General features: G+C 39.1%; 1 protein-coding gene across 4 annotated transcripts in view; it reads left to right on the top strand.

Annotated features, from left to right (window-relative positions):
• The window catches only part of TENM2 (teneurin transmembrane protein 2), a 741,247-nt gene that overhangs the window by 700,550 nt on the left and 12,810 nt on the right, over nucleotides 1–27,887 (top strand). For 2 of the 4 annotated variants that reach the window (XM_074883298.1, XM_074883299.1), the window contains 11 exons: nucleotides 1,525–1,644; nucleotides 3,712–3,973; nucleotides 4,690–4,957; nucleotides 6,113–6,256; nucleotides 7,815–8,064; nucleotides 11,032–11,052; nucleotides 15,075–15,307; nucleotides 16,822–16,976; nucleotides 17,471–18,345; nucleotides 25,090–25,265; nucleotides 26,838–27,073. In XM_074883298.1, coding sequence (XP_074739399.1) covers nucleotides 1,525–1,644; nucleotides 3,712–3,973; nucleotides 4,690–4,957; nucleotides 6,113–6,256; nucleotides 7,815–8,064; nucleotides 11,032–11,052; nucleotides 15,075–15,307; nucleotides 16,822–16,976; nucleotides 17,471–18,345; nucleotides 25,090–25,265; nucleotides 26,838–27,073 — 2,740 coding nt within the window. The remainder of the gene's footprint in view (nucleotides 1–1,524; nucleotides 1,645–3,711; nucleotides 3,974–4,689; nucleotides 4,958–6,112; nucleotides 6,257–7,814; nucleotides 8,065–11,031; nucleotides 11,053–15,074; nucleotides 15,308–16,821; nucleotides 16,977–17,470; nucleotides 18,346–25,089; nucleotides 25,266–26,837; nucleotides 27,074–27,887) is intronic. The other 2 variants (XM_074883301.1, XM_074883300.1) reach the window with 1 other exon arrangement.

Below are 27,887 nucleotides of genomic sequence, written 5' to 3'. Positions count from 1 at the left end.
GTAGTTGTTAAATAGCCAATATAATACAGTCAGAAATTTACATCACAGCACCTTGAACATTTCAGAGGTAATAGAAAAGACCTGAAAACAATCCCTGATATTCCTAATAAAAATAGATGTTCTCTGATATGGGGATGATGCAAGCGTTGTAGCCATCCCAGAATTCAACTGCGTTTTGTCAGTTTCCAGCAAAACACAGCCCAGTTTAATCCCCTCATCCTACAGCTCAGAAATCTGTGGTGTCAGGATGCTGTGCCGGTTGGTGTGCCTGAAGCCTGCTAAGGTTCAGGGGCAGCCCCAGTCCTGCGGGGGAAGTCAGTTCAGAAACAGGGCTTTTCATTTGCTGGCTCTCTCTATGGCTACAGAAGAGAATTGGTGGCTCGTGCTGGAAGCACGTACTGCTGAAATAGAAATCTTTTCACCCAGGACTACAGCAAAATACAATTTTGCAATCCCTGGGATTATGGGTTGCAGCAGGATTTAACTCTCTCCCGCTTTCCCAGGAACCTTTTTTCACATTTCCAAGGTAGAAATGGAAGCCATCTACAAGGAGCTTCTCCCTTCCCATCTCTTTTTTACCATGCAGCTTTCCCCACTCACCAATCTGCTTCTCAGGATACACGGAAGATGGAAGGGAAAGGAGCCAGGTGATGGAGACTCCTCTCCAGCTGGGAGAGGAGAGGGGCAGAAACAGACAGGCCATGCTGGAGAGCAGAAGAGCAGGGAGAAGTGGAGCTTGCTACTTCCAGTGCTCAGGGGGCTGAGAACGCAGCCAGGCGGGCAGCAGCAGTTTCTGCCCGCTGTGCACTTAGCAGCAAAATGCTCTCAAAAGAGAAGACTGACTGTGCCTCTTACAGGAATAACCCATCTTCATCTCCTTTAGGTTAAGCAAAGTTGCTTAACCTGTTGGCTAAGAAAATTTATTTTGCCCGTGTGTAAAGTTGGCCTTAAAACGAAATCCTTTCTCCTGTTGACAAAGTGAAAAGCGAGGGTTACAAATCAGGACCAAATGTAGTGTACCAACAGCAGTCACTCCCTCAGATGAAGGAACATGAAACTTAATTTGGAAAATCGGTTGTATAAAAAAGAGGTGTGGCATTACACCAGAATTTTCAAGTGTATTAGGCATCCACAGACACGCTATTGTACCCAGGGAGGTTTTTGAGAAGTGCCCAATCATCGTTTCGGTGGGACTTTGGGGTCACAGTTCTGGCTTGGCTGAATGTGAGGTAGCTTTCTACTCTGCAAAGCCTCGTTAGACAATGAGACAAAGCCTCATTAGACAAGGAAAGCATTAACTCCCAGTCTGTATACACAGACCTCACTGCATAGATAAGCAGTTTCTTGATTTAAGTATATAAAGGGAGCTGGGCAATATTGTGGTGTCTTCAGTATTGTAAAAACCTTTGGAGTAAATTAGATTTACAGTAAATGAGGCACAAGTGTTCCACTACTCAGTTTATAAACAATGTAACTTTGCTTTTGTAACTAACTTTAATACCTTCAATTATCTTTCTTTTTCAGTCTTGTGTCTCTCATAAGAGGCCAAGTGGTGACTACAGATGGAACTCCTCTAGTTGGGGTCAATGTGTCATTTGTCAAGTATCCAAAGTACGGCTATACCATCACTCGTCAGGATGGCACGTGAGTTTGCTTGCTTCATTGAGTCCCTATTTCATATGTAGTATCTTTGCTGATTAACAGATGGTGTGATCTAATGGAACCATGTGGTATCATGCATTGCATTCCTCCCAGGGCAAAGAGCTATTAAGTAAACACAAAAGTAATTTTTCACATGGCATTTTGAATACTAACTGCAAGTAAATATGAAAAGGCTGACTTCTGATAATAATGTGTTAGCAGGCAGACTCCTTTCAAAGAAATTGTTCTGTATCTATGAAGACATTTGTGGACTACAGTAATACCCAGCTGAGACCAGAAATATTTTATTTTAAAATGTAAGGCAGGCTAACACTGCTAGGAAAAAAAAAAAAAAAAAAGGCAGTATCATTACAGAATAGTATATTTTGTTAAAAGTTCCCTTCTGCCTCTCTCTCCTTTTGAAGATGCACTATCTTTTGAGTTTCTTCAGGGTAGAATGTAATCAAAAGATTCTAATTGAATATATTTAGACAATTTCCTGCTGTGCAAAAAAGTGCTTTTCCCCCCTTGTATCAGATGATTTGAAATGCACACAAATTCAGATAAACAAAAATCAATGTATCATGGTTTATCTAGTTTAGTGGCTGTGGTAACTAAAAAAGTGTATCTGTGACACATGCATTGTAAACATTTGCCATTTTATCTTGATCTTGCATGCAATAATTGAATTGAAATAATTAATATGAGTCAACTGAACTATAGGGAGTAGTTAATTTCCACATTTCACAGAATATTATTCTAATAGAAGTAAAATGTTCTTGATTTCAGTGGTTTAATGCTACAGTAAGTGGTGAGCTGAACTATATTTAGATCTGAATAGATTATTGAAATCATTGAGTAATTTGTTACATTGCCAGCATTTACATGATATCTACTTCTGTTGTCAGAACAACCTAAAGTATTTTACTCATTTAGGCCAGATTTCAAAATTCTTGCACAGCTTGACATTACTGCTATGATTATGTAGGGAGATGGGAGTAAATACCTAATCTCTCTGAAAAAATATAGATCAATCGTCCTGGGGACAGGAATTCTTATTTGTAGAACACAAGCAGCAAAAATTTTCATTACTTTTCTCTTACTGCCATGTGTCCCATTCCGTGCTTGATGGACAGCATTTTTTAGCTAGCTCAGTATGAACTTGGCTTCTCTGCTGATTCTTATATATAAAGGTGACTTGTAATAGTAAATATGGTGGTTTGTTTATTGGGTATATTTTAATTATTTAATGCAGATTTCTTAATACATAGGAACAAGTTTGCCCGAGTGACTTCAAATCATTGCTTGTCTTGGCTAGATTTCAGTTGTTTAGTTGTCAAAGGTTCACATCCCATTACTTAGCATTTGAAGCATGACATTTAAAATATACTGTCGTGGTTTAACCCCAGCCAGCAACTAAGCACCACACAACTGCTTGCACACTCCCTCCAGTGGGATGGGGCAGAGAATCAGAAGGGTAAAAGTAAGAAAACTTGTGGCTTGAGATAAGAACAGTTTAATAATTGAAATATAATCATAATAATAATGAAAAGAATAATAATAATAATGAAAAGGATAATAACAAAAAGATAAATAAAACCCAAGAAAAACAAGCAATGTGAATGAAAAAATTTGATAACCATCAACCAACCAATGCCAAGCCTATTCCTGAGCAGCTGCCCCCCACCAACTTTCGTCCCAGTTTATACAATGGGCATGATGCCATATGGTGTGGGACATCCCTTTGCTCGGTTGGGGTCAGCTGTCCTGGCTGTGCCCCCTCCCAGCCTCCTCACTGGCAGGGCAGTTTGAAAACCTGAAAAGTCCTTGGTTCGGTGCAAGCACTGATCAGCAACAACTAAACCATCAGTGTGTTATCAACATTATTCTCATTGTAAATCCAAAACACAGCACTGTACCAGCTACTAGGAAGAAAATTAGCTGTATCCCAGCTGAAACCAGGACATATACCTATTGCTATAGGTGTACCTATATACCTATTTCATTAGCCAGGAATGCTATTACTGGAATTATTCAGTCTTGTCACTTCTAAAGCCCACATTTTTCTAGGTTTGACTTGGTTGCAAATGGTGGAGCATCCCTAACTTTGCACTTTGAACGGGCCCCATTTATGAGTCAGGAAAGGACAGTATGGTTGCCATGGAATAGCTTCTATGCCATGGACACACTTGTGATGAAGACGGAGGAGAACTCCATTCCCAGCTGTGACCTAAGTGGTTTTGTCCGTCCTGACCCAGTCATCATTTCATCACCACTTTCAACTTTCTTCAGTGATGCTCCTGGCCGGAATCCCATTGTACCAGAAACCCAGGTAAGAACAGTGAGGGTGAAAAGGATATAGAAATCAGTGGTCAGATGCTAGTGCTGACCTGAGCACTTACCACAGAGTCACCATTTGTCCCCTGGAATTGCTGTAGCAAATGGCTCTGTAGAGTTGCATTCATTCTGACAGATACCAGGGTTCTAATGAGGTCTTCAGGAGATATCCTAGGTTTATGTCACCTAGACACATTTATCTTTGACTACCTTGGACCTTCTCCTTATCATACAATATATCAAGTATATCTCTGTATTTCAGTTGACAGCTTAGGTATTTCAAGAGAATTTTGCAAAGGCTTTGTGTGTGGTGCTAACCGCAGGCTGTTTTCTTGTATGTTATTTATGGCAAAGGAAAACTACTGGTACTATTGTTTCACTACTTTATTCAGTTAGTCTTTACATTATACTAACTGTTAGTAGAAGTTGTGGGTTCCTATTACTGTATTTCTTATGTTCCCCTTGCATATAACTTGCAGTAAAACTGCTTGTACTTATTTGCACTTTTGCCACCAGTGGGCTCTTAAAAAGAAGTGTACACAGATGTCAAATAATTATTTGTCCAGCTGAACTGCATCACTGCACTGATTTGAAGATAACCACTCCCTGTAGTAGAAAGTCATCAGTTCCTAAGAATATGCAGTGCAATAATATTATTCTAAAAAAATAACAAAGCAGTAATGTAACATGTTTGATCTTTTTCCTATTCAGGTTCTTCATGAAGAAATTGAGATCCCTGGCTCTAGTATAAAGCTCAGCTACCTGAGTTCCCGTACTGCTGGATATAAATCCTTACTTAAGATCACCATGACTCAGTCACTTGTGCCGCTGAATCTAATCAAAGTTCATTTGATGGTAGCGGTAGAAGGGCATTTGTTTCAAAAATCATTTCAGGCATCTCCCAACTTGGCGTATACATTTATCTGGGATAAAACAGATGCATATGGTCAGAAGGTTTATGGGTTGTCAGATGCTGTAGGTAAGTCAGCATATATAAGCCCTAAAACTTTCCAAATAACAGCTATAATTCTTAGTAAGAAAACTGCAAAGATTTCTTATGGAAAAGCAAATATAGACTAAACAGTTCTTGTCTTCTTGACACAATTTATCTTTGTGTTGTTTCTTTTACACATTAAAGATCACATTCAGAGGGTCTAAACTCCACCAACATGCCCGTGTTTCCTGATCGGTAGCTGACTTAGAAGGTTTAGACCAGACAATGGGAAAAACTGGCCACAGGAACTTAGGTGAAACCTAGTCCATCACTATGTTTTTATTTTCTTACAGTTAATAAATGAGCCTCATGCTGGACTGGCTGGCATTCTTCAGTGCATTTGGATTTTCATGCATGCCATTATTATAGGCTCTTGTGGTATAATACATTTGAAATGAAAATGGTGTTTTTCTAATGCTGTTCAGTCATGTAGTTGTATGGCTATTTTTAGTTCGCTTGGTCCTAGTGGGCGGGAAAAATAGAGTGATCATCATAATATTTTTAAGTTTTCATTTTCATTTGAGTATCAGAGTAATTTTGATACACCAGTGTTAGAAATGGGCATCAGAGCTGTGCCAGTGTGGAAAGAACAACTTATTTTTAAAGTCTTCTTTCTTTTCTATAGTTTCTAAAATCTTCTTTGCTATAGCTTTTCTTTCTTACATTATTGAATAGGACATTTCTTTCCTGAGTAATGCTTACAGTTCATGTGTGCTTAAAAGCACACAAAGTTTTCACTGCTCCTTGGTACATGGTATGTAAAATGAACACACTAAATAGATGCTGTGAACATCTGGCAAATTAAGAGTTTAATCTTGTTCTGTTATCTGATAGAACAATTTTATTGTCTTTTAAAAATTATGTTACTCACTCTCCTCTCACCAAACCAGTCACTTCCCAACACCAGCTATTCAAAGAGAAGTGATCAGATCCCTGCAGAGTACATGTGAATGAAGTTTCAAATTTGTGTCTAGTCAAAGATCTGAGTTTAATATTGTAGAATAAAAGAGAGGAATATAATCACTCCATCTTCTTGAGCAGACTGGGGAAGTAGAATGCTGGATGATTTGAATGTGCTCTGGATGTCTAATTCAGTGTTTGTTCGGCAAGTCGATCAGATTTTATTTTATTTTATTTCAGTTTCTGTGGGTTTTGAATATGAGACTTGCCCCAGTCTCATTTTATGGGAGAAGAGGACAGCACTGCTGCAAGGATTTGAACTAGATCCTTCCAATTTAGGAGGATGGTCTTTGGATAAACATCATGTACTTAATGTCAAGAGTGGTAAGTTAGTTAATTCCATGTGTTTTCTGTGTTATATGGAGTTATGTCTGTGAATACTTTTTTATTGGCATTATATTTACACTTTAAAAAATGAAGTTTCTTTACTCTTTGTTTCACCTCTAGCTCAGTAAGGTATGGGACGTGTTTCACTTGTCAGAATTTCAACAAATTTGTAGAATTTCACCAATTTTTTTACTTTTCTGCACAGCATAACTTTCTTAAAGTCCAAATCTTTATTCTCTAGTCTTGTTCATTTATTTCCCTGTAATGTCCTTCTGTCTTCCTTCCCTGTTTTTCTTATATTAACCACACCCATTCCTGGTTCCTTTTGTTTGATCTTTCCCCCTTTAATCTGAGATGGGGCTTAAAAGCAGTATGAGTCAGTGACAAGATACTGAGTCTCATTTGTCTTTTTCTTTTGTCACCTGTTTGGTTCTTCCTCACTTCTCTTTGTCTTTACTTATCCTAAGCTGAATGTTCCTGGTCTTCGTACTTTACCGGAGACTCTTAGGGAACTGAATACATAGCATATATTTCATTTGGTCCCTGTAAAGTGTTTTCTACAGCCTTCCTGCTGATCCCTGCATTAACAAATTGCAAAGTACATTGTTGCTCAAGAAATCTAAAGTAGTGTTCAGAATAGGCAAGATTAGGCTATTTGAACACAAAGTCCTGTGCAACAGATCACTGTTGAGATAGACATGTGGACAGTGCATGATATTCACTGTTGTCACCAGTGGGGAGCCAGTTACATTAGGATCATACAACTGCATTTCCAAAAGAACATGAGGCTAAAAGTTTCCAGCCAGATTTCTGCAATCTTTGATGACATTGAAAATGGTCACTCTGGCAGAGAATCTACTCCCTTCTTGGAGCAGGGGTCTGCTCTTTGAAAAAATATTTTGAAAATAAGTCCTATCTTAAAGGCATTTCTTGAAGCCTAATAAAGATCTTCACCACTAGCTTCCCTCTTGCCTTTTATCATTGGTCCTTAGCAGCCCTTTTAAGAGTTTCATCTTTCTCCTATCTTTTCATTTTCTGTGTTATCGTCTTCTCTGGCATCTCCATTTCTCATTTTTCGTTTTCCATGAAAAAAGTGTGAAAGACTGAGAGGTGGAAAGAGAATAGTAAGGTTGGCACAAAATTCCAAACAGAACGTAATGTAGGAAACTGGAGTGAGAGGATCCAGGGACACAAATAAGGAACACATGTTCTCCGCTGTTTACCTTCTCACTTCCCAGTTAATAAGACAGTCTAAACCACTGTGCTAGGCCAGAGAGTTGTATGGCAGTGTTTTCTTTTGTAATGAATACCAAAGTACTCTGGGTTTAGGTTTGGGTCTGTGGTTGGTTAAGTGTGTGTTTTTTAACAGAGAATCTTCATTACACCTTTATTTTTACTACTGCAAGCTCTTTCACTCTTTTTGCACCACTGAAGAACCAAATGCTGGAGAAATTTCAGTGTACAGTCCTTAACAGCAGCTGTTGAAAACAGAACTACCTGAAGTCCCCTGCAATGAATGATGATAATAACCACTTCTTCTCCTCTTTGTTATTAGGTATATTGCACAAAGGCAATGGAGAAAATCAGTTTCTAACTCAGCAGCCAGCTGTGATAACCAGCATTATGGGAAACGGGCGCCGAAGAAGCATATCCTGTCCTAGCTGCAATGGTCTGGCAGAAGGAAATAAGCTTTTGGCCCCTGTAGCACTGGCAGTGGGTATTGATGGAAGTCTCTTTGTTGGAGATTTTAACTATATTCGACGTATCTTCCCATCCAGGAATGTTACTAGTATATTGGAGCTGAGGTAAGGTGTTAATCTTAGCACTTAATTTCTGTAGCCTGTGCTCAAATCAGCCTTTACCATTACTTTTTATAATTTTGTAAAACATTGTCACTTTCAACCTATTTAAAATCCAGTGGAGAAATGGGGCACAGAAATGCATAGTTCAAAGTCTGTAGCTTATCAGAACAATGACTACAGAGAAAGACTAAAGAGTAGAAAGCAACTTGTACAAAAAGTACAAACCATCTTCTTCTGTCTTCTTGGTGATCATTTGATACAATCTCCCCTCAGTACTATACATCATTTAGTTTTATTTGAAAACTACAGAATTGACTGCCCTTAGTTATTAAGCCACAGTGATAAGCAAAGGTATAACAATCTTACAAGGTTAGAAGGAAGGTTTCCTTATCAGTGGTTTTGAGAGACAGTTTCCCACTTCTTTCCCATACTTGTAAGACTATTATTGTAGGTTGACAAGTACAGTTAAGATTGACATACAGAGCCACTTTGCATCATCAGAGCTCTTTTTTAAGACTGTATCTCTGTCCTCCCATCCCATACGCCCCCCTCCCCCCCAACATTAAGATTTGGTCACTTAATAGGGAAGGCATGAGTGCAGAGTGTACCACTTCACCCATTTCTGTTCCATTTCCTTTTCTCATTCTAGGAGAGGCAAGAGCTATTGCTTCAAACCATAACTCACATAACTGGACCTTATAGTTACAGCACTGTTGAGTATTTGCAGAAAAATGAGGAAAAATAGGTTGTATTGTCTGTCTTCTGATACTTCTGCAGCCCACTCAGGCAATAGTATTAGTGCTCTTGTAAATTGGATATAGCTGCAAAGTACATTGAGTGAATTTAGGTCATTAGCCTTTTTTTTAATGATGGCCAGTAACAAATTCCTCTGCTTCCACTGTACTTTCAGTTTTTAATTAGTGGGAAAAAGTGCAAAATTATTTGACTGTTGGAGAATAGGAGGCCTAGCTCTATTTTACACCTCTCTTCCATTCATGTCATTCTGTTGATGTCACTATTGTGAATTCTGATTTTGTATAAGAGAAAAGAGATCTGATTCAGGCCAATTCTACTCTGAAATCACTCTCTGACACCAACCTCATACACCATCAGGCTGCCTCATTATATTTAAAAAAACCCACAATAGTCATAGATCATCCAGTGCTTTCTGCTAGCAGCTCAGTATAAACCACAGAAGGTAGCTGGTGTGGATGTGTGACCTGCTATAAATGTTTATATCAATATACCCTATAATTCTGCATTATATAGAATATGCTGGGGTTTTTTTTTCTAATTTGTTCAGTTCTGTTTAGCTTTCTAGTAAATAGAACTACAGCTTTATAGGTGAAGAGAAACATTTTCAAATTAGAATACTTAATATAAGGCATTTATATGCCCCTCACTTCCTCATATCAGCCAGTGACAAAGTTTCCTAGCACACCTGATATTTGAAAATGTCTCCAAGTTTACAACAGTATTAATCCAAGTACTTTGTTTTCTCTCTATGCAAGAGAGAACTTGAGCTTTTCAGCATGTGTGAGGGAAAATTGGAAAGGGCATCAGTAAAGAAGCAGAAGATGGCCTTCTTAATCTGCTTTTGTCCACTTTCTCTTTTCTTTTAGGAAAGGCTGTTTTCCATAGCATAGTTTCTTTAGCTTCTGTTACAACTATTAGCAATGAACAATAAAGCTATTGTATACTAAGTGTTGTTGGACAGCTGCAAATGACTAGACACATAGATTTTTAGGATTTGCAATGATGTCTTTTGTCCCCTCTTCCTCTAAAGGGAATTATGGTCCATTCCAGCCAACATCTTCTATAGCAGTAATTGTGATTTGGTGGTCATCTTAAAATGTGTATGAGTTACACGGGTAAGCGTTTGAAACTTTGAGCCGTTTAAGTATGAATGAGAGCAGTCTTCAGCTAGTATCAAGTAGCTTGAATAACATTGCAAAGAGTATGTCCATAAGTATTACAAACCAAATACATCATTTTATCTAGATTTCAGAATAGATGTCATTTTGGTTTTACATAAGCCAATACAAATCTTGAGTAACTTTATAAATCAGAATATCCCAGTGTGCATATTTGCTTTGCACTGTCCTTTATGAAGGTGCCTGATCTGTGTGGCTAATAGGAATTTTGACTCAAGAGTGTTGCATGTCACGTTTAACGTTGGTATTGCAAGTTTGGGGCTGTGCATTGAGTGCTGCAGCTCAGGAGTCATGCACATCTTTGTTTCATTCAGTGGATATTCCTAAATGGCAATTACATAAACACAGTGAATCACTGTGGTGTGGAGAATGTACTCATTTACTTCTGGGAAGTAGAGGACACTTTGACTTCATGTCTAGACAGTAAACTAGGGATCAGTTAATGCTATATATCTCCCATTGTACAGTATCTTACTGCTCACTTAGAAGGTTTTTTTTACCCTAGGAGTTGCTTTGATAGGCTCAAATAGATCCCATGTAGCATCCAAACTTGCTTTAAGCAATGATTTTAGAGACTGGGCGGAGAGGAAAATAGACTGTGTAGTAGAACTCTGTTTAGAAATAGCCTGTTGGAAAACTATTTTGATTAAAGTGGTTGCCTCCAACTGGCAGACAATATCCTAAGCCCAGTGCTTCCCCCTTCCCAGTTCTGTATTCAGAAAACTGCCAGTTTCTCTCGCTCCTAGCCCACAAGCTACACATACTTCCATGTGAAAACGATGTCTGTGGTCCAGAAAGATTCCTGTAAATTATATGGGGGTGGGGGGTTGGGGGCAGGGGTATCCTACTAGGGAACTAGTGTGCAACTGAATCACTCCCAGACGCTCTTCATCCGTAAACCAAGCTAAGGCTAGTGCTGAAAAGAGATATCTTCTCCTGTGTCCTTTTGTAAAATAAAACAAATACTATGTTTGCTTTACCATCTATTCTTCAGCTAACTGTTTGTTCTTTTTTCTTCTGTTCCCTTTCTATAAAGAAATAAAGAGTTTAAACATAGGTAAGACACGAGCTCTTTCCCATATAATTTGATATGGTTTGTTTGCTTCATTGTGTTTGCTTTTTGTGTTGTGCTTCTTGTGTAATGTTATGTTCTTCATGTACCATATATAGAAACATTTTTATGTGCTAATTGTGTGTTATGAATTTGATAAGCATTAGCAATTATGAAATGCAGTCAAAAAGCAACCAAATAAGTTCTGACAGTAATTAGAAATTTCTAGTAGAATGCAAGTATAATGAACCCCAAGCTAACTTCTATATAAACACTTATCCCTGCTGTCTATAATTGGTCTAAATGGTTGAGGTAAACTACAACAGCAGTTTTACAAATGCCAGAAAGGTTCACAAAAGCACTAATGACTGCAAATAGGTCAAAACCTCATTTCCTGGTCATTAATGATTTTCTGAACCCTCTGTCCTTTTTCATAATTTAGTTTCTATTTTCTTTCATCAAATACAGTTAACAGTCAGTCAACCTGTGGGCTGGTTGTATGCAACCATTAAATGTAGTCACTGTAAGATTCATGAGGGAGGCATAACCTTTCTGGACGTTAGGAGAAAAGATTTTTCATTGTCTCACCTGAGCACTAGGCCTTCTGGATGTCAGCAGCATAGGAAACGGTTGTACCTTCTTACAGGTCAACCCTGGGATGGGGAGGATGTTCACCTTGGAGAATATCAAGGGAAAGAACAAGAAGAGCTGTTGTAAACTATTCCATAGTGTCCTGTGCATCACCTTTTAAAACCATACTTTCCATTTCTGTAATAGAAGTTAGATGCAAAAGATGGTCTGGACTAAACAGTATAACTTCCCCTTTATGAGATATTTTGGTATAGCAAGTGTAACACCACTAAATTTTCTTATCTGGATGAATTCATTCACAGTTTGCTAATGATTACTGGTGATGCTGGAGGCTCCTTGTTTGCATTAACTAAGTTTCATTAATTTTTCAGGTGCTTAGAGATTTTCTCTGGGCAGCTTCTCTTTTTTTGGTTAAATTTAAAGAAAAGCTATTGTTGCACTGTTGCAAATTTGATACACATATGAGAAGAATAGGGAGGACAAGCTGATCCCACCTGTACTTGCTGTCAGGCACCAGGCTCCCTCACAGACCAGGGTCAGGCTGCGCGGTGGTAAGGGCTGCATTCACCCAGGAGGGCAGAGGTGGAGACATTACAGGCAGAGGCCTCTGAGCAATACCGACTGTTACAGAAAATCTTTTAAAACAAGGTCCATTCCTTGGCTTCCTATAATTCGAATAAAAGATTACAATGGTACAGAGAAAAGTGAGATAGAGGTCAAACTGGCTCAGATGCCAGTTTAAGAACTATTTACCACTCATTTATCAAATACATCCTTGTTTGAGGTAATCTTGTAGTTTCTTTGGGTACACGGTGAGTGCATGTCACCTTCCACCAACCGTTTTCCGCCAAAGTCCCTCAAATATTTTATGCGGAGAATCTTCCACTATCTGTTTCCTTACCCAGCTCAGGAAAGAGCAAAGGGGTGTGCAGCAGGTCTGCAGCTCCAGTGAGTTGCTCCCTGATCTGGAACAAAAGCTCATGACTGACTCCCTGGCAAAACTGCCCTGAGGGAGGTTCCAGAGGAGAAAGGCATGGTGAGCTCCACGGACGCACCAATGACTGCAGGAGAGGAGAGGGAAATAAGCCCATGTTCTGCCATTGCTCTTTACCCTGACTCATACCTTATCCCGTCCTGGTCACAGTGGGACATACGTGAGGCTAGCTGTGGCAGAAGGGAAGCAGGGGTGTGCTCACTCAGGAAGGCAGGCACAGGCTGGCAAAATCATGTCCAAAGAGATACCCTTCCAGTCTCGCGGAGTGGCTGCTGCTCAGTGTCAGGCAGCAGAGCAGCTCCCCCGGGTACTGTTGTGAGCAGCTCCCACCACTGAGACCAAGCAAGGCCCCTGCCGCTGGCAGCAAGCAGCCGTGTCTGTGCCCAGCTCCAGTTTGTACCTGCCTCATGTCTCCCTGTTCGGCCAAGGTGGGGGTGGCCACATGTTTTAGAAGGGCCAAGCAAAAAGCACCCTGGGACGGAGGCCAGCAGAGAGGCAGCAGCAGCGAGCCTGCAGCTGGAGCACTCAGTTTTTGGCTCGTCTGCTGCTGTTGCAAAGCCTTGAGCTAATTTTGGGTGTATTTGTGAAGTATGGCACAAGACTAGTGTCACAGAAAAGTTTTCCCTTACACAGTGTAAGGGGAAAGCATGGTGGAAGAAGAGAGCAGAATCTCAAAACAATGACAAATATGCAGGCGCTTGTATGGCTCAGATACTCGAGAGGCTGGAGAAATCTTGTAAGCAGAAAGAAGTATTTCTCTATGTGGCAAAGAAGATTGAGCTTTGTTTTGGAGGGATGAGAAGGAATGTGAATAAGGGTCTAGGGAAGAGGTGCAGTCTGCTGATGATGATAAGGAGAGGAATTTGGGGAATAAAGAGATTGCGCTCTAATCTCAAGCATGTCACTAGTCTCCCTGCATAACTTTGTCTACACCACTTAACCTCTCTGTGCCTCAGTTTCCTCCTCTGTAAAATGGGTGTAATACCCATCTTTTTAAAGTACTTTGAGATCCATGCATGAAATAAACCTGCCAAGTATTTTTTGTTTATTGTATTTTTTCATCTCTAATTTCTACACTCCTAGACTTCAGCAGATGGTATTACCTCTGCCTACTGAATTTTGATCAAACCAATCTCCTTCCTACTTTCTACAGTTTTAGAACAAACTGCTATTGACCTAAAATCATGGCATGTCAAAGACTGGCATAGAGGAAGATAACTGTAGAAAGTGATATTTTTGGGCCTCCTCATTCCTCCAGATCTGGTCATGACCACATGAACGCAGTTGTCTTTGTGCTGCTGATAAACCATCTGCCGAAAGTGGCCTTATTATAGTTTCAGCGAGTCTGATCAAGAAATGGCTTATGTCCATCATAACTTACCTCTGTGTATCCTCACTCTTGGAGATGGGCACTTTTGCCACATGAAACTAGGAGTGTGGATATTTGGAGGCAAATATCTCTGGTTACTGGTAAGTAACCTTCATTTTTTTTCTTCCTGTCTTCATTTGTCTTCTATGCTTTGAAACCACCATTGACCTTATTTACGCTCACCCATAGGCTCCAAAGGCTGGAAAATTCACATCATGCTTAAAACCCAACTAAATAGAGTTAAACTAGCCAGGCAAGATTTTGAAAATATTTCCGCACTGCAGTTCTGTGTGTGTGAATGTATATATATGGCAAAGATTGACATTTCTCAATTTGCAGATGATTTGCTAAAGTAGTTCCAAAATGTGACAAGCTGTCAAAAAACATACATTTCAGAAGAGAAGTAGCTTTCCATATGAGCACCCATTCTAATCACAAACTGAGGACCAGTTTTTCAATAACAGAAGGTTTGGAGTTAAAGTCAGACACTTGGGATCTCTGGTTTTAGTTATATAACCAACTTCATCTGCCATAAATGAGATTCTTGATAAGAATGAATGAGAACAAATTTGCTTTAGGAATAAATTTGTTATGCCTTTGCCTCCTATTTATAAAAGACCTCACAAATCTTGTGGCATAATATAAGTAACTCAAAAGCTGATTCTTTGATCTTACTCCTATGACTTCTGCTTTCAAGGGAAGTTAAACAAGGTGGCACAGAGGGGGGGCAATAGGTAGAGATAAGCCAAAGAGAATTGACCTGGAGCAGATCTAAAGGGCTAAAGAGATCAAGAGGAAAGTCTGCTGTGCAGCTTTGGCTTATTGGGCTCTGCTGTGCAAGGTTTGGTGTAGCAGGATGAATGGGATTTAAAATTGCAATCCTTCTGAAACACTGACCAGGCCCTAATCAAGCTAGGTCCTCAGATGGTAGTCCTTCGGACCCCACCTCTGTATGAAGGTGTCAGACTTTCTTTCCAGATCTCTCTGTGCCTGATGAGTATCCAAGCTCTGAAAGCCTGTGAAGTTTCTAGACTGCTCAGCTGTTTCTGTTTTATGCTTTCTTTTTCTCTAAAGCAACAATCCTGCTCATAAATACTATCTGGCCGTGGACCCTGTTTCAGGCTCACTGTATGTATCGGACACCAATAGTCGACGGATATACAAAGTCAAGACCCTCACTGGCACAAAAGACCTAGCTGGTAACTCTGAAGTGGTAGCAGGGACTGGAGAGCAATGCCTGCCCTTTGACGAAGCCAGATGTGGGGATGGAGGGAAGGCAGTGGACGCAACCCTAATGAGCCCTCGAGGTAAAGCAGGAAAAGAAGCTTGAGAAAATGACTGTGTGAGGCTAGGCTGGATGTGGAAATAATTATCTGGCAATTAAATCACTCCTTGCTCAGTAATTTTTATTCTGGGCTTTAATTACAGTGGATTGGCAAATGTTCGTGCTTTGTTTAGTTAAAGCAAACTTTATTACCCCAACACTGAACGCTGCAAAAGGAGAACAGAACACAAATTAGCAGGGTACCACTCACTCCAAGAAGCAAGCATGTAAACTGGGAAACAAATTACTGTTTGAGATACAGTCTTTGGGGAGAAAAACTGCCTGCTGTGGCTTTTTTCTGAGTTTTCATTCTATGTATCCCTGTTTTCTTCAGAGGTGGAGGAAAAATAAAAGGATTTTTGCCCTTTCCCATTTCTAATTTTTAACAAAAAGTTTTCAAGATGATGTGGAAGTTCGGGGGTGTGTTTCTTTTTAATTTTTTTTTTCCATTGTTTCATCTTAATTGTAAGGATGAATTAATCAGGTGTTTTGCCATGTGTTTCAAATGTCTTTGGGTTTTATGTCAATGTTTGAAAATAACTAGATGATCATAAACATGAAAGGTCCTGTTTATTTGTATAGGTAATAGTTTCAGTTAATACATACAGAATATATTAACAGGACAGAGCTGCTTGCATATTTTAAGTTAACCCTCTATATAGAAGTTAAGAAGATAAAGCTTTACCTTCTCTCACTGCCCAATAGGATGAGCACTGCAACCATTTGAAAACAAGATTTTTAGATCAATATTTTATTTTCAGCCCAAGAAACGGACAAGGCAGTGCACCAAATCAAAGCAGGAAAGGCAAGTGAGAAAAAGCCTGCCCTCCTTTACAAGAGGCAGCAGCATCCTTCTGTTTCTCCAAGGGAACACCCTTTCATTCTGTGCCTTTACTCTCTAAGGACTCCCAATGTGACAGGCATTGAACCTTTCCTTTTTTTCTAGGCTGGAAACCCCTGTGTCTTCATCTGGAAACAACAGATGTTCTTCCCATATTCCTTACAGCAACAGGTCAAAGAATGAAAAAACACACTGAAAAAATACAGTGGCCTCTCAATTTTTCAAAAATTTTAAAGCAATTTTAAAAGATTTCTAAAAATTCTTCATCCTTATTAGATCCTTCAGATGAAAAAAGAAATGCCTCGAATTTCTGAGATTAAAACTTAGGAAATAATTTTTTTTTAATTGGGTTTATGTGATATATCATACAGAGTTCAGATTTAGAAATAAGCTGATGCATTCTGCTGGCTCTTTGGCATGTTTGGGGGATTTATGTGTTTTTCTTTTCTTTAAAGCCCCATACTTGCTTGATGCCATTTATTCAGCAGAACTACAGGTACTTGGAGGGTTCCAGAACCTGTGCTCAGGTTGGAAGGGAGGAAAGAACACGGGAAGTGAGCAAACGTCATCGTCTTGTAAACCTGTTAATAAGATGAAGCCTGCCTTGAAGCTAGGAGCCTCACAGCTTCACTGATGCCTGGTTTTTATATTTGCAGGAATTGCAGTGGATAAATATGGACTCATGTATTTTGTTGATGCCACTATGATTAGAAAAGTGGATCAGAATGGAATTATATCAACCCTGCTGGGCTCCAATGACCTAACTGCTGTTCGACCTCTCAGCTGCGATTCCAGCATGGATGTCACCCAGGTAGACTCTTAATGCATTTATTTTCTTCTCTGCCTTAGAAGACATGGGCATCTATTTTGGAGAACTGCCTGGCCACTTAAGAAATACATTATGCAGCACAAGATGATAGCATATTTGATTCATTACTGAAATGAGTGAACCACCCTTTTACTGTGGCTAACACAAGTTATTTATGCAACTATAGAGAAATAAGGTTGAGATAATGGGAGTTATTGTCTTAATTGCCTGTTTTCCTGTAATTATTGTAGAGCTTCCACAATGTAGCATTCATTCTTTGCACAGAAACACAATTAGCCAAAGTTACCACTGCACGTAGCTTTAATATTTCCGAAAAACAAAATCATTGTTTGAAATAGTTGCCGTTCATGACTTGGTTTCATGATTTACGCTGATAAACCCCTCACTAATTTGCTGTTGTTACACATGGAATTTTAAACACTAGAAGTGTACTTTTCAGTTACGAGTTTTACAGTAATAATTTGTGCAACTCATAGGTACGGCTGGAGTGGCCTACTGATCTCGCTGTCAATCCCATGGACAACTCACTTTATGTCCTAGAGAACAATGTTATTTTACGGATCACAGAAAATCATCAAGTTAGCATTATTGCTGGACGCCCCATGCACTGCCAGGTTCCTGGTATAGACTACTCTCTTAGCAAACTGGCTATTCATTCTGCACTTGAATCAGCCAGTGCCATTGCCATCTCACACACAGGAGTTCTTTACATCAGTGAGACAGATGAAAAAAAAATTAATCGGCTACGCCAGGTAACTACCAATGGAGAAATATGCCTTCTTGCAGGGGCAGCTTCAGACTGTGATTGCAAAAATGATGTCAACTGTAATTGCTATTCTGGGGATGATGGGTATGCCACTGATGCCATCTTAAATTCACCATCTTCCTTAGCTGTGGCCCCAGATGGTACCATCTACATAGCTGATCTTGGAAATATCCGCATTAGGGCTGTCAGTAAAAACAGGCCCATTCTTAATTCTTTTAACCAATATGAAGCTGCATCTCCAGGAGAACAGGAGCTGTATGTCTTCAATGCTGATGGGATTCACCAGTACACTCTCAGCCTTGTTACCGGGGAGTACTTGTACAATTTCACCTATAGCAGCGATAACGATGTCACGGAGGTGATGGACAACAATGGCAACTCCTTGAAGGTCCGTCGGGATGCCAGTGGGATGCCCCGCCATTTACTGATGCCGGATAATCAGATTGTCACGCTGGCTGTTGGCACTAATGGTGGACTCAAGCTAGTCTCAACACAGACCCTGGAGCTTGGATTAATGACATATAACGGAAACAGTGGTCTCTTAGCAACGAAGAGTGATGAAACAGGATGGACAACATTTTATGAGTAAGAATGTTTTTGGCTATATTAAGCGTACATTTATTTTTCAAATGATAGTGAGTGGGCCCTAAACTGACCCTACTGAAATTTGTTGTAGGCTTTTCACTGGTACCAAATAAGGCCGTTGCATCTCAGTCTAGGATGATACTGGAAATGATTAAGCGGCTTGCTTGATTTCATCAGTGGTGCCAGGTCATTTGGGTGGGTACTGAACCACCTAAATTCCTGCCCACAGTTTGAGGCCAGTGGGAAAGCCCACCCACCTCCAGCACGAAGGACTGTGTACCACATTCAGAAACCCATGTTTGATTTATCAGATTGGGCCCCTGCTCTTAGTTGTCAGCAAGGCTGCAGATAACTCTCATCCAGACCAGCCCTCAGTAATCTATGGCTCCTACTGAGCTGCCTCTCTCTAGGAACCCTAATGCTGCAGTTTCTTTTGGAACTCAAATTATATATCTTTCTGTTCAGACTCATATATTACTCATGGTTGTTAAAATGTTGATTAACTTCACTGATTGTTCATTCTTGAGACAAGTGAGGAAATTAGATCCCCAGCTATCTGTCAGACCCCTGGTGTAACTTCCATAATTTGTAGATAACCCAAAAGCACACTGGTGTTCGTGAGCATATAGATTAAAAAGACAGAACTTCCTCTTTAAATGAAATTCATCGGAGACAAAGTTCAAAAGTATATTAAAAATCTAGAAAAAATAGTCAGATTTGTTATCCTATTCTTAGTAGTCTTATTGTCATTTGTAGATCAAAACAATTTTAAAAATAGAAGCTAAATGATATATTGAAAATGCATATATCATTTAAGTATGGCAAGTCTGATGCCATATATTTTGTTTGAAATAATCAGTGATTATGACATACGATTTCTCAAATTAGTGGCTAGAAAGTATGGATAGGGCTTTATATTTAATTTTCAATTTTAGGCTTATTTTTAAGGTTATAGACTAGCAATGACGCACAACTATTTTTTTAAGTTTATTAATGCATTCATCTTGGCCACCACTTACTTTCTTTTTAGAGAAAACATAAGTAATGCAGGAATAAAAAGAACTGTGTTCAATCTGCCCAAAATGTATATAAATCAGCATTGCACATCAGTGTTTCGTCCGCTATGTGTTCCGTTTCCGTAAAAAGGAAAACAGTGCCCTCTCGTGGTCGCCTTCTGATGTGGCCCTGGAAATTGAACCACTGATTTTTCTAGACTGTCGGTAAAGATGTGGATTTTTTTCTCTTTAATATCTTGCATAGAGTATTTCTCAACCACACATTAGTTACAAAATTAATCCAATTATGTGAACACATGAACGTATTACCTGCTGATTACAAGATCAAGTAAAAGCTCACTGTACTAGATGACAGTAAAATCTCACATTATTGCTGATGAGATGGGGATGCCTTTCTAGATAGGTTTTTTTGTTGTTGTTTTTTCCCCAATAGCTAGCTCAAGGTTCAGATCAGGAGTCATATAAACTATTTGTTTCTCAAAACACCAGTAATTAATTGTAGAAAATTAAATAGCAATGTAATTTAAAACTCTAGATGAAAATCAATGAAACGATAAAAAAGGTCATCACAAAGTTACAAGTTACAAAACTGCAATAACTGGTGGCTGAGAATCACATGAAGTACTAAGTTAGCATGATTTATTAGAAAAATTGTACTATGATTCCTAAATAAATATAGAAGGTAGGTGCTTTGATGTCTTACTGAGATGCATCTGAAACTGTAATTTAATGTGTATATAGTGCTGACATGTTGACTGGATTTTTTTCCAAGATCAAATAGGAAAAGATGTGCAACCCTTGCCTCAGGTCAGTGGGAGTTAAGTAGCATATTTAGGTCTAAATAGTACAGCCTGAGGTACTGTCTTAGATGATTAGTAACTTTGATGAGGCAGCAGAAATAACTTACTTTCTCCCAGATTTGTACATACATTCTCATAAGCATAGAGCCCATAGATAAGAGGACAGTATAGACATTTTTTGCATTAAAAATGCATATACTTTATAGTGCATGTATAAAATAAATTATACATGGTGACTGTTATCTAGGTTAGAGAAAAAAAAGCCATAAAATGCCATTCATAAAGACATTAAAAGAAGATATGTATCTCTACATGTGCATGAAAAACCCTATGTGAGGACTAGAATTTAGCTATATGCACTGGAGATACTCATTACAAAATACCAGAAAAATAAGGCATCTCCTTTAGGCTGATCCTAAGCAGCTGACTTACAGTAACTCCTTAATATGCTTTGTCATCTTATGTACCCCCACAGTTAAAGGGTTTATTAATAATATTACTACAAGAATTATTTAAATCAAATTCACAAACCTAAACAGTCACAGTCCACAGTCATTCAATACTGGCTTCTGGTTTCTATTTGTTCTTCGAAGCAGCTTCAAGGGGAAAATTCTGTATTCATCATTATGCAATTTATTTTGGTATCTATAAGTTAATATCAATTGGAGATGAAAGAAATGCTTATCCAGTGAGAGTTTATAAGGACAACAATAGTTTCCTGTGCCATTACATTTGTGCATTCATACAGAGATAATCAATACCCAAAATTGCTAATATGGCAGCAGAACTGGAAAAAAACAAATGTCTTTTAAGTAGTAAAATACTACGTGAGCTACAGTTCTTACACAAAATTTATTTCAGTGCACTTATATCAACCAGACATTGAAGTGCCATGCTATCTTATTGGGTATATTCCTTTCTTTTATCTGAAGCTGTACCCTGAAAATGCTCACAGAATTAAATTTGTGGAGTATATCTAGGTATGCGTGTGCATATGCAGAAAAATGCATACACAAACTGTGTGTGTGTATACACACTCCATACATATATTATATAGAGTGCATGCATAGATGCATGCCGTTCAATTGCAGTGGGAACTAGCAAGGCTCTTAAATAATCTGACAGCTACCAGTAGGCTCACATGGGGTAATTTAAGCTTGGTTTTGGGCATGAAGCACAGATCTTTGAAGTGGTCCTCAATGGTATTCCAATTGGTCTTGGGAGCATCCTAAGAGAATACTGCAGTTTTCTTCTTGAATCAGCTTGATTTTATAAGGGAGGGAAAATAGGGATAGATGCAAATGTACGTGGATCTGCTCCTTGCCCTGCTCTGTGTTAAGTCAACAGCTGCCGTTGACTGTATGTGGCACTGTCCCAGCTGCTCCTGCCTACAAGCTGTTGAGCAGTACACGTCTCAAACCCCGAAGACCAGAATGCTAGCAATAAGAACTGCATAAGATACAGAGGTGCCATAATATTGGACAGGGGAGAACAGCCTTCGGTGCATTATCACAAGCCCGCTGAAGGGATGCACAGGTCAGATATTTGTAGCCATCTGAGCAGGTGACAAACAAGTAGTCAGCTGTGTCTCGCGGTTGAGCTATAGTTGAGTTTGGTGGCCCAGCACGCGCGAGCTGGCCGTGGCCGGCTCAGCCACTGGGTTGTTGGGCACCATCTCCAGGCTGCAGGCAGAACTGGGCAACAGCCCTCGTGCCTGCCCAGGGCGTCAGCGGTGGGTTTTACCCAGAGCTCGCCTGGGAACTACTGCCTCGGAAACCTGTGCCTGCTCAGGCAGAGCTGGTCCCAGTTAGCAATGGTAGCGAGTTAGTAGTGGGAGCAGGGAGATGCTGGTTTCTTAAAGTACTGGGATTAAGAAAGGATCTCTCCCTTTGTAATTTTATTAGTAGAAAAACTTGGGATGAAACCTTACTCTCACTGAAGTCAGTAACAAAAGCTCAGGAATTTCAGTGAATCCAGAACCCAGCTCATTTGAAGATATAAAGATGGCCTTATCAGGTCTGATTCATCTAGCCCGATGCTGTGCCATAGACTGTGATATGTAGTGGCTGCTTCTGAAGAAGATACCAAGGAGTCCCAGGTCAATTAGTATATTTTCCAGTGCAAAATTTCCTTTTTTTACTTCATTAGACCTGGGTTCATGTCATGAAGAAGACAGATATATAGTCATTTAATTCCTATATAGCTTTATTCTTATTATTCAGATAAATGTCTGGGTGTTGTATTCTACTAAGCACCTGCTCTCACATAATACATAAATTTAAAAAAAAACACCTCAATAATATGTCACTTCTAAATCTTGTAGTACATAAAAGGTTTCTGTTTTATTAATTTTAAATTTTTTACCTTTAAGGTATTTTTTTAAACAGGATTTTATTGATGCAATGGATAAAGTAGAAATGCCTTCTTTATACATTGATATAGCAGTGTGTATATACCATTCAAGTAGTGAATTTTTTATATGTCTAGGTCATAAACTAAATGGCCTGCAGATCTTCATAGAGAGTACTTTTGTATGTATCACTTTAAGCATGTCTGTCAGTTGCTTATAAACCCTTTTAATCCCTGCCATTGCTGATTTCAAAAATTGTGACCAGCACTGGGAAACATGCCCCATGGTGGGGGGTAAAACACTGATTTCTAGAAATGGCATTAGAATATTTTCATTTTTCTGTTTCAGTCTCTGTACATCCTCATCCATATTTACTTTTTAGACTGCCCTTGTACTTTGAACAGAGATTTTCAGTGAGTAGCCCACAGCAATCCCCAGGAATTTTTCCTGGGTTAATTAAAAACCCAGCAATGTGAATGAAGAGTTTAAATTAATGTCTCATTTGCATTGCCTAAAATATATTTGCTGATGGGGAATTTCACCAACCATTTTTCTGGATGTTCACCAAGCTCTGTGTAGTCCACGCTGAAGCCACTCATAGACTTTTCTAATTTGTCTGAAACAACATTCTCTTCTGTAATATTTGACACCTAGGTATCCTCTTCATCACTCTGCTAATCACTAAACATACCAAAGTAGTCCACATATAGACTTTGGGGCATATCTCATTATTAGCCTTTCAGATTTTTGAAACTCTCAATTTTTTGTACATTTTGTTTTTCCTTCCTAGACGGATGCTTGACTGGATCAAGTTCTTCCCTCATCTATACTTTACTAGTACTTTTCAGTATTTTTTTGTGAGGACCTTTATATAGACTTAACCAAACCCCCTTTCATAGATTATCTCAACATATTATCTTTTATGCAGTATCTTGTTGATATGGTAAAAAAAATATATATATAAAAATATATATATAGATAGGAACTTGTGACTTTTATTAAGAAAAATCATGCTGCTTAATCTTTATTTGATCCTGAACTGCTTAAATGAACACAATATATTATTGGTCCTTTTTAGGTTGCATGATGCCTTGTTTTGATTTATTTCTTTGCCTAATACTTTCGTTGGTTCTGGGAAGGCTTGTTGCTCCACAGGTGATTTTTTTTCCTTCCTCCCCAATATTCAGTTGAATGGGTGCAACCATTTGCAATGGATTTGAAAGGCATATTTTGTATTTGTATTAACTGAGGAGCCAATTTGTGTATTAGTTTTGGAGATATGCTATACAGTTCAGGTGGCCTACTTTGAGGTTTCTGAATGATTTAATTGTGAAAAGTCATGTTGAAAGCACTGATTTTTTTTCATCTTTACAGCTAACCACAACGTACAAAGAACTCAGCTAGCTCCACGATACTAAATGTGCTCCTCTTCTCTTCTGTTACTCTCAGGCAGTGCAATGGATTTACCAGTTCTCTTCCAGGCTTCCTGCTCCCTGGATTTCTACGTTCAAAGGATGACCAGTTGGTTTCAATCTCTACCTAAACTTTTCCCTTTATCTACACAGGACATTTTTTCTTGCCTTTCTGCTGTTTAGAAGTATGTGCGCTTTGGTAGCGGCTGGGTGAGAGACTCTTGCACAAGTAGAGAATTGCAGCAAGCAGAGTGTCAGACTGGAATACTAATTTTGTTTCAGGTCCCCATTTCTTGCCCTTAAGATCCAAGGGATTGCTTCTTTAGCATACATATGCACACAAATATAGCATACTAAAGGAAAGGGAGAAACAGTATGATTTGATTTCAGGCAGCATCCCTTCTTTCTGCCCTCCTCAGGCTTTATACCTCTAAATAAATTTAACTCAATAAACTCATGGAGAGCCCTTTTTCTTTTATTTTTTTATCTTTATGCCTCTGGAGCACTTAATTCATCTTCTAAGGTATATGCTGAGTGCTGACTGCTGCCCTTTGTGCAACTCCAACCTATCCTGTGCTTTAACTTCTCATCATTCATCTTTATGAGCCAAAATAATGACCCCAACATGCAGTTCAATACCACAGATAAGATCTAAATGAAATTATTACGTTCTCAAGCTGATGTCTTTTTTAATTTCTTATGGCAGGTTTATTCCTTGATATGTCAATTAAGACCATACTTGGTAGTTTCCACTAAGTATTCAGTTGCAAACGTGCAGTGTATGCCATTGTATATTGTAGCATCCATCACAAGTCCACTTCCTTAGAATGAAATGCAGCTACTAAAATACAGATGCATTTACTAATTATAATTGTTTGAGCCAAATATCGCTCTGTATCTCCATAATAATGTAATTAATTAATTTAGTAATTTAAAAGATGCTAGCCTGGATTTACACTCATGTAGTTGGGATCAGAATCTCTAAAAATTATTGTTTCATCATTATAGACTCTTTCAAGAACAGAGAAATAGGTATGGCCAGGATGTTCTTGAAAATCTGTTTCATTCTGGGTTTTTTGCACAAATGTGGTGCATTATTAATACACTGGGTATTGAAATGAACATATATCCTCATGCTTTTTTGCTCTCACTAACTTTTCTATTAGCTATGATCATGAAGGGCGTCTGACCAATGTAACACGTCCCACTGGAGTGGTAACTAGCCTTCATCGAGAAATGGAAAAGTCTATTACCATCGACATTGAGAATTCTAATCGGGATGATGATGTCACGGTCATCACAAATCTCTCCTCTGTGGAGGCTTCCTATACAGTTGTTCAAGGTACCAAAGCACACTTCTCAGCACACCTCCTAACCACACACACAACTTGAGAAAGCAATTCGCAAAAGATTCGTGTCATTAGTACACTCATGAGCAGGGGAAAAACGTTTAAGGTTTGCAAGAAAAACTCCCATAAAGCTCATTCCTAAAATGACAGGTCTTCAGGACAGGTAAGAGACATTTCACAATCACGCTTTGTGTCAAATATGTATGGTCATTATCTGCTGGTGTAAGTTAGTCCTGCCATTACCTCTTGAGTCATTTTACCCACTCGCGCATTTCTCTGTACTTCACTGCAAAATTGGTTCTGACTTCAGTGCCACAGAGATGCAGTCTGACTGCCAAATGTTGGCTGCCTGGGTAGAGATCCTTGTGGAGAGAGAGGCTCAGGTAGCCTCCTACTATTAGCAATGGAATCTTCCAAATTTATACACTACCCTTAAATAAAATGCAGAACAATCAAGGCAGTGGATGATCTTGTGCCACACTTAGCACTGCTGAGAACAGTGTTACAGCCCAAGTATGGCCGGAGAGATCAGCAGCAAAGTGGTTAAATGTTTGCATAGAGGTTTCCAGCACTGCCCAGGCATTGTGTCTGATGAAGCGAAAACAGACAGTTATCGTAGATAGACTGAAAGGAATTTGGTGAGTGATGGGGGCTTTTTTAGTTAAGATATAATGTCACTGGAATATCATCATCGGACAATAGTGTCCTCCTGACATAATTGTCAACATTTATAGACTGTTATACCGTCTCATGTCTGGTTACAAAGACTTCACTTCTCTTATACCAGATGATTAATTACATAGATGCTGTCCTTCCGTCAGACAAATATTGACGCTTTGGTGACAGTTGCACACTGTAGCACTCCATCCTGGCTGAGAATGGACTTGGCTGTGTCGAACAGCTGGAGAACTGCACAGCCATAGAACTACGGGATTATTTTTTTAACTTCTCCGACAGCCAGAAGGTTGGGTGTGCACATCAGGCTAGGGCACTTTTGCTGGGGTGGCAGGAAGGCAGGCAAGTGAGGGACCGTGGCTGCCAGCTTGCGTTGCTGGTGCCTTCCACCTTGAGGATTTAAAGCCAAACTGTAGTTCTGTACAAAGCCTCTGCTTGGAGACAGTTTTTAAAGAGAGGGAAAGAAAAAGAAGAGGCAGTTCTTTCTTCCCACTCATAAAGAGTCCAGTAGTCGTCTTTTTTTTCTTTTTGTCCTGGAGTTTAATGGTTTGTTGTTTATCAGCAGTTCAGTTTTCAGGAGTTTTTGTTCATATTAGAAATAAATTATGTGGTTGAACACATATCACTGTGCATTTTGATTCACAATTAAGACTAAAGGGAAAACATAATGAAATAAACATAGTATCTCTCTGCAGGCTCACTGTTACACTACTGTTCTTTACATGAATCAGTAACATCTGTAATTTCCACCATAGTACCACGTAAATGGTAATTGCAGGCTGACTTCATTTAACATCAACAGGAGTGCAATAAAAAACCAATCAAATTAAGCTATATGTTTTCTTTATGACTGGAGTAGCTAAATTATTTTCTTTTCATTATTGCTGTAGATCAAGTGAGGAACAGCTACCAGCTCTGTAATAATGGTACTTTGAGAGTGATGTATGCCAATGGCATGAGCATTAGCTTTCACAGCGAACCTCATGTCCTGGCTGGGACTGTGACTCCCACCATAGGACGGTGTAATATTTCTCTACCAATGGAAAATGGTTTAAACTCGATTGAATGGCGTCTGAGGAAGGAACAGATTAAAGGCAAAGTGACTGTGTTTGGAAGAAAGCTCAGGGTAAGTAGAAAATGTCATTGCAATAATGATCTTTTCTTCTCTAGGCAGAAAATTAATTTTCCATTTTGAAGGACATGCCTTTCCTATTTTTACTTGTTAAAAATGTACAACTCTGGGATTATCTTTGGTATGACAATCTTTTATTTGAGAGGTCAGTTAAATGCATGGGGTCATCTGCTGCAATCAGCTATAGAAGCTTCGTTACTAAAAGTATTCCAAAAGAGGTTGGTAGAAATACCCAGAATATTGCTGGAAGTCACTCTGCTTCTGAAGATGAGGGGAAAAAAGATTCAACCACTCACCATTTGTTAAAATGCTATGGCACACTTACCACAGTTAGTCCTGGGGAGCAAACACAATTACAGCTTGAGCGTTTATGTTCTGCTTCCGTTAAATCCCCCTACAGATTCATTGAGACAGGCATATTGTGTTTATTCCCTTTCCCAAATGGCACAACTGGAAAATAATTGCCATAATTACAAAGTCATAAGCATAGGATAAGAAAGACACTTAGGTCATGTATTCCATCCCCTGCCAAATTAAAGATCTGCTGCAGCCGGATTAATCCCATTCTGTGCTTAGCTGGCCGGTTTTTCACCCCTTAAGTATCTAAACTTTCACTGGCTGCTTCAGTATATGTAGTTTTGGAAGGGCTTTGAGATACTGGGCAGAAAACAAATGTAGCCCTGATCAAGTCCTGGTTCTTTTAATAATCCTTTTGACATCATTGGACATGAGATACAGTTCCGTGTGTTCAAGATGATATATTAAATGCCATATATGTAAACAATTAATAGTAACATACAAAAAACCT

Source organism: Strix uralensis, chromosome 14, assembly GCF_047716275.1.
Source record: "Strix uralensis isolate ZFMK-TIS-50842 chromosome 14, bStrUra1, whole genome shotgun sequence".
Lineage (NCBI taxonomy): Eukaryota > Metazoa > Chordata > Aves > Strigiformes > Strigidae > Strix > Strix uralensis.
Note: the sequence above shows the minus strand (reverse complement) of the source record. Positions and strands in the feature narration are given on the sequence as shown.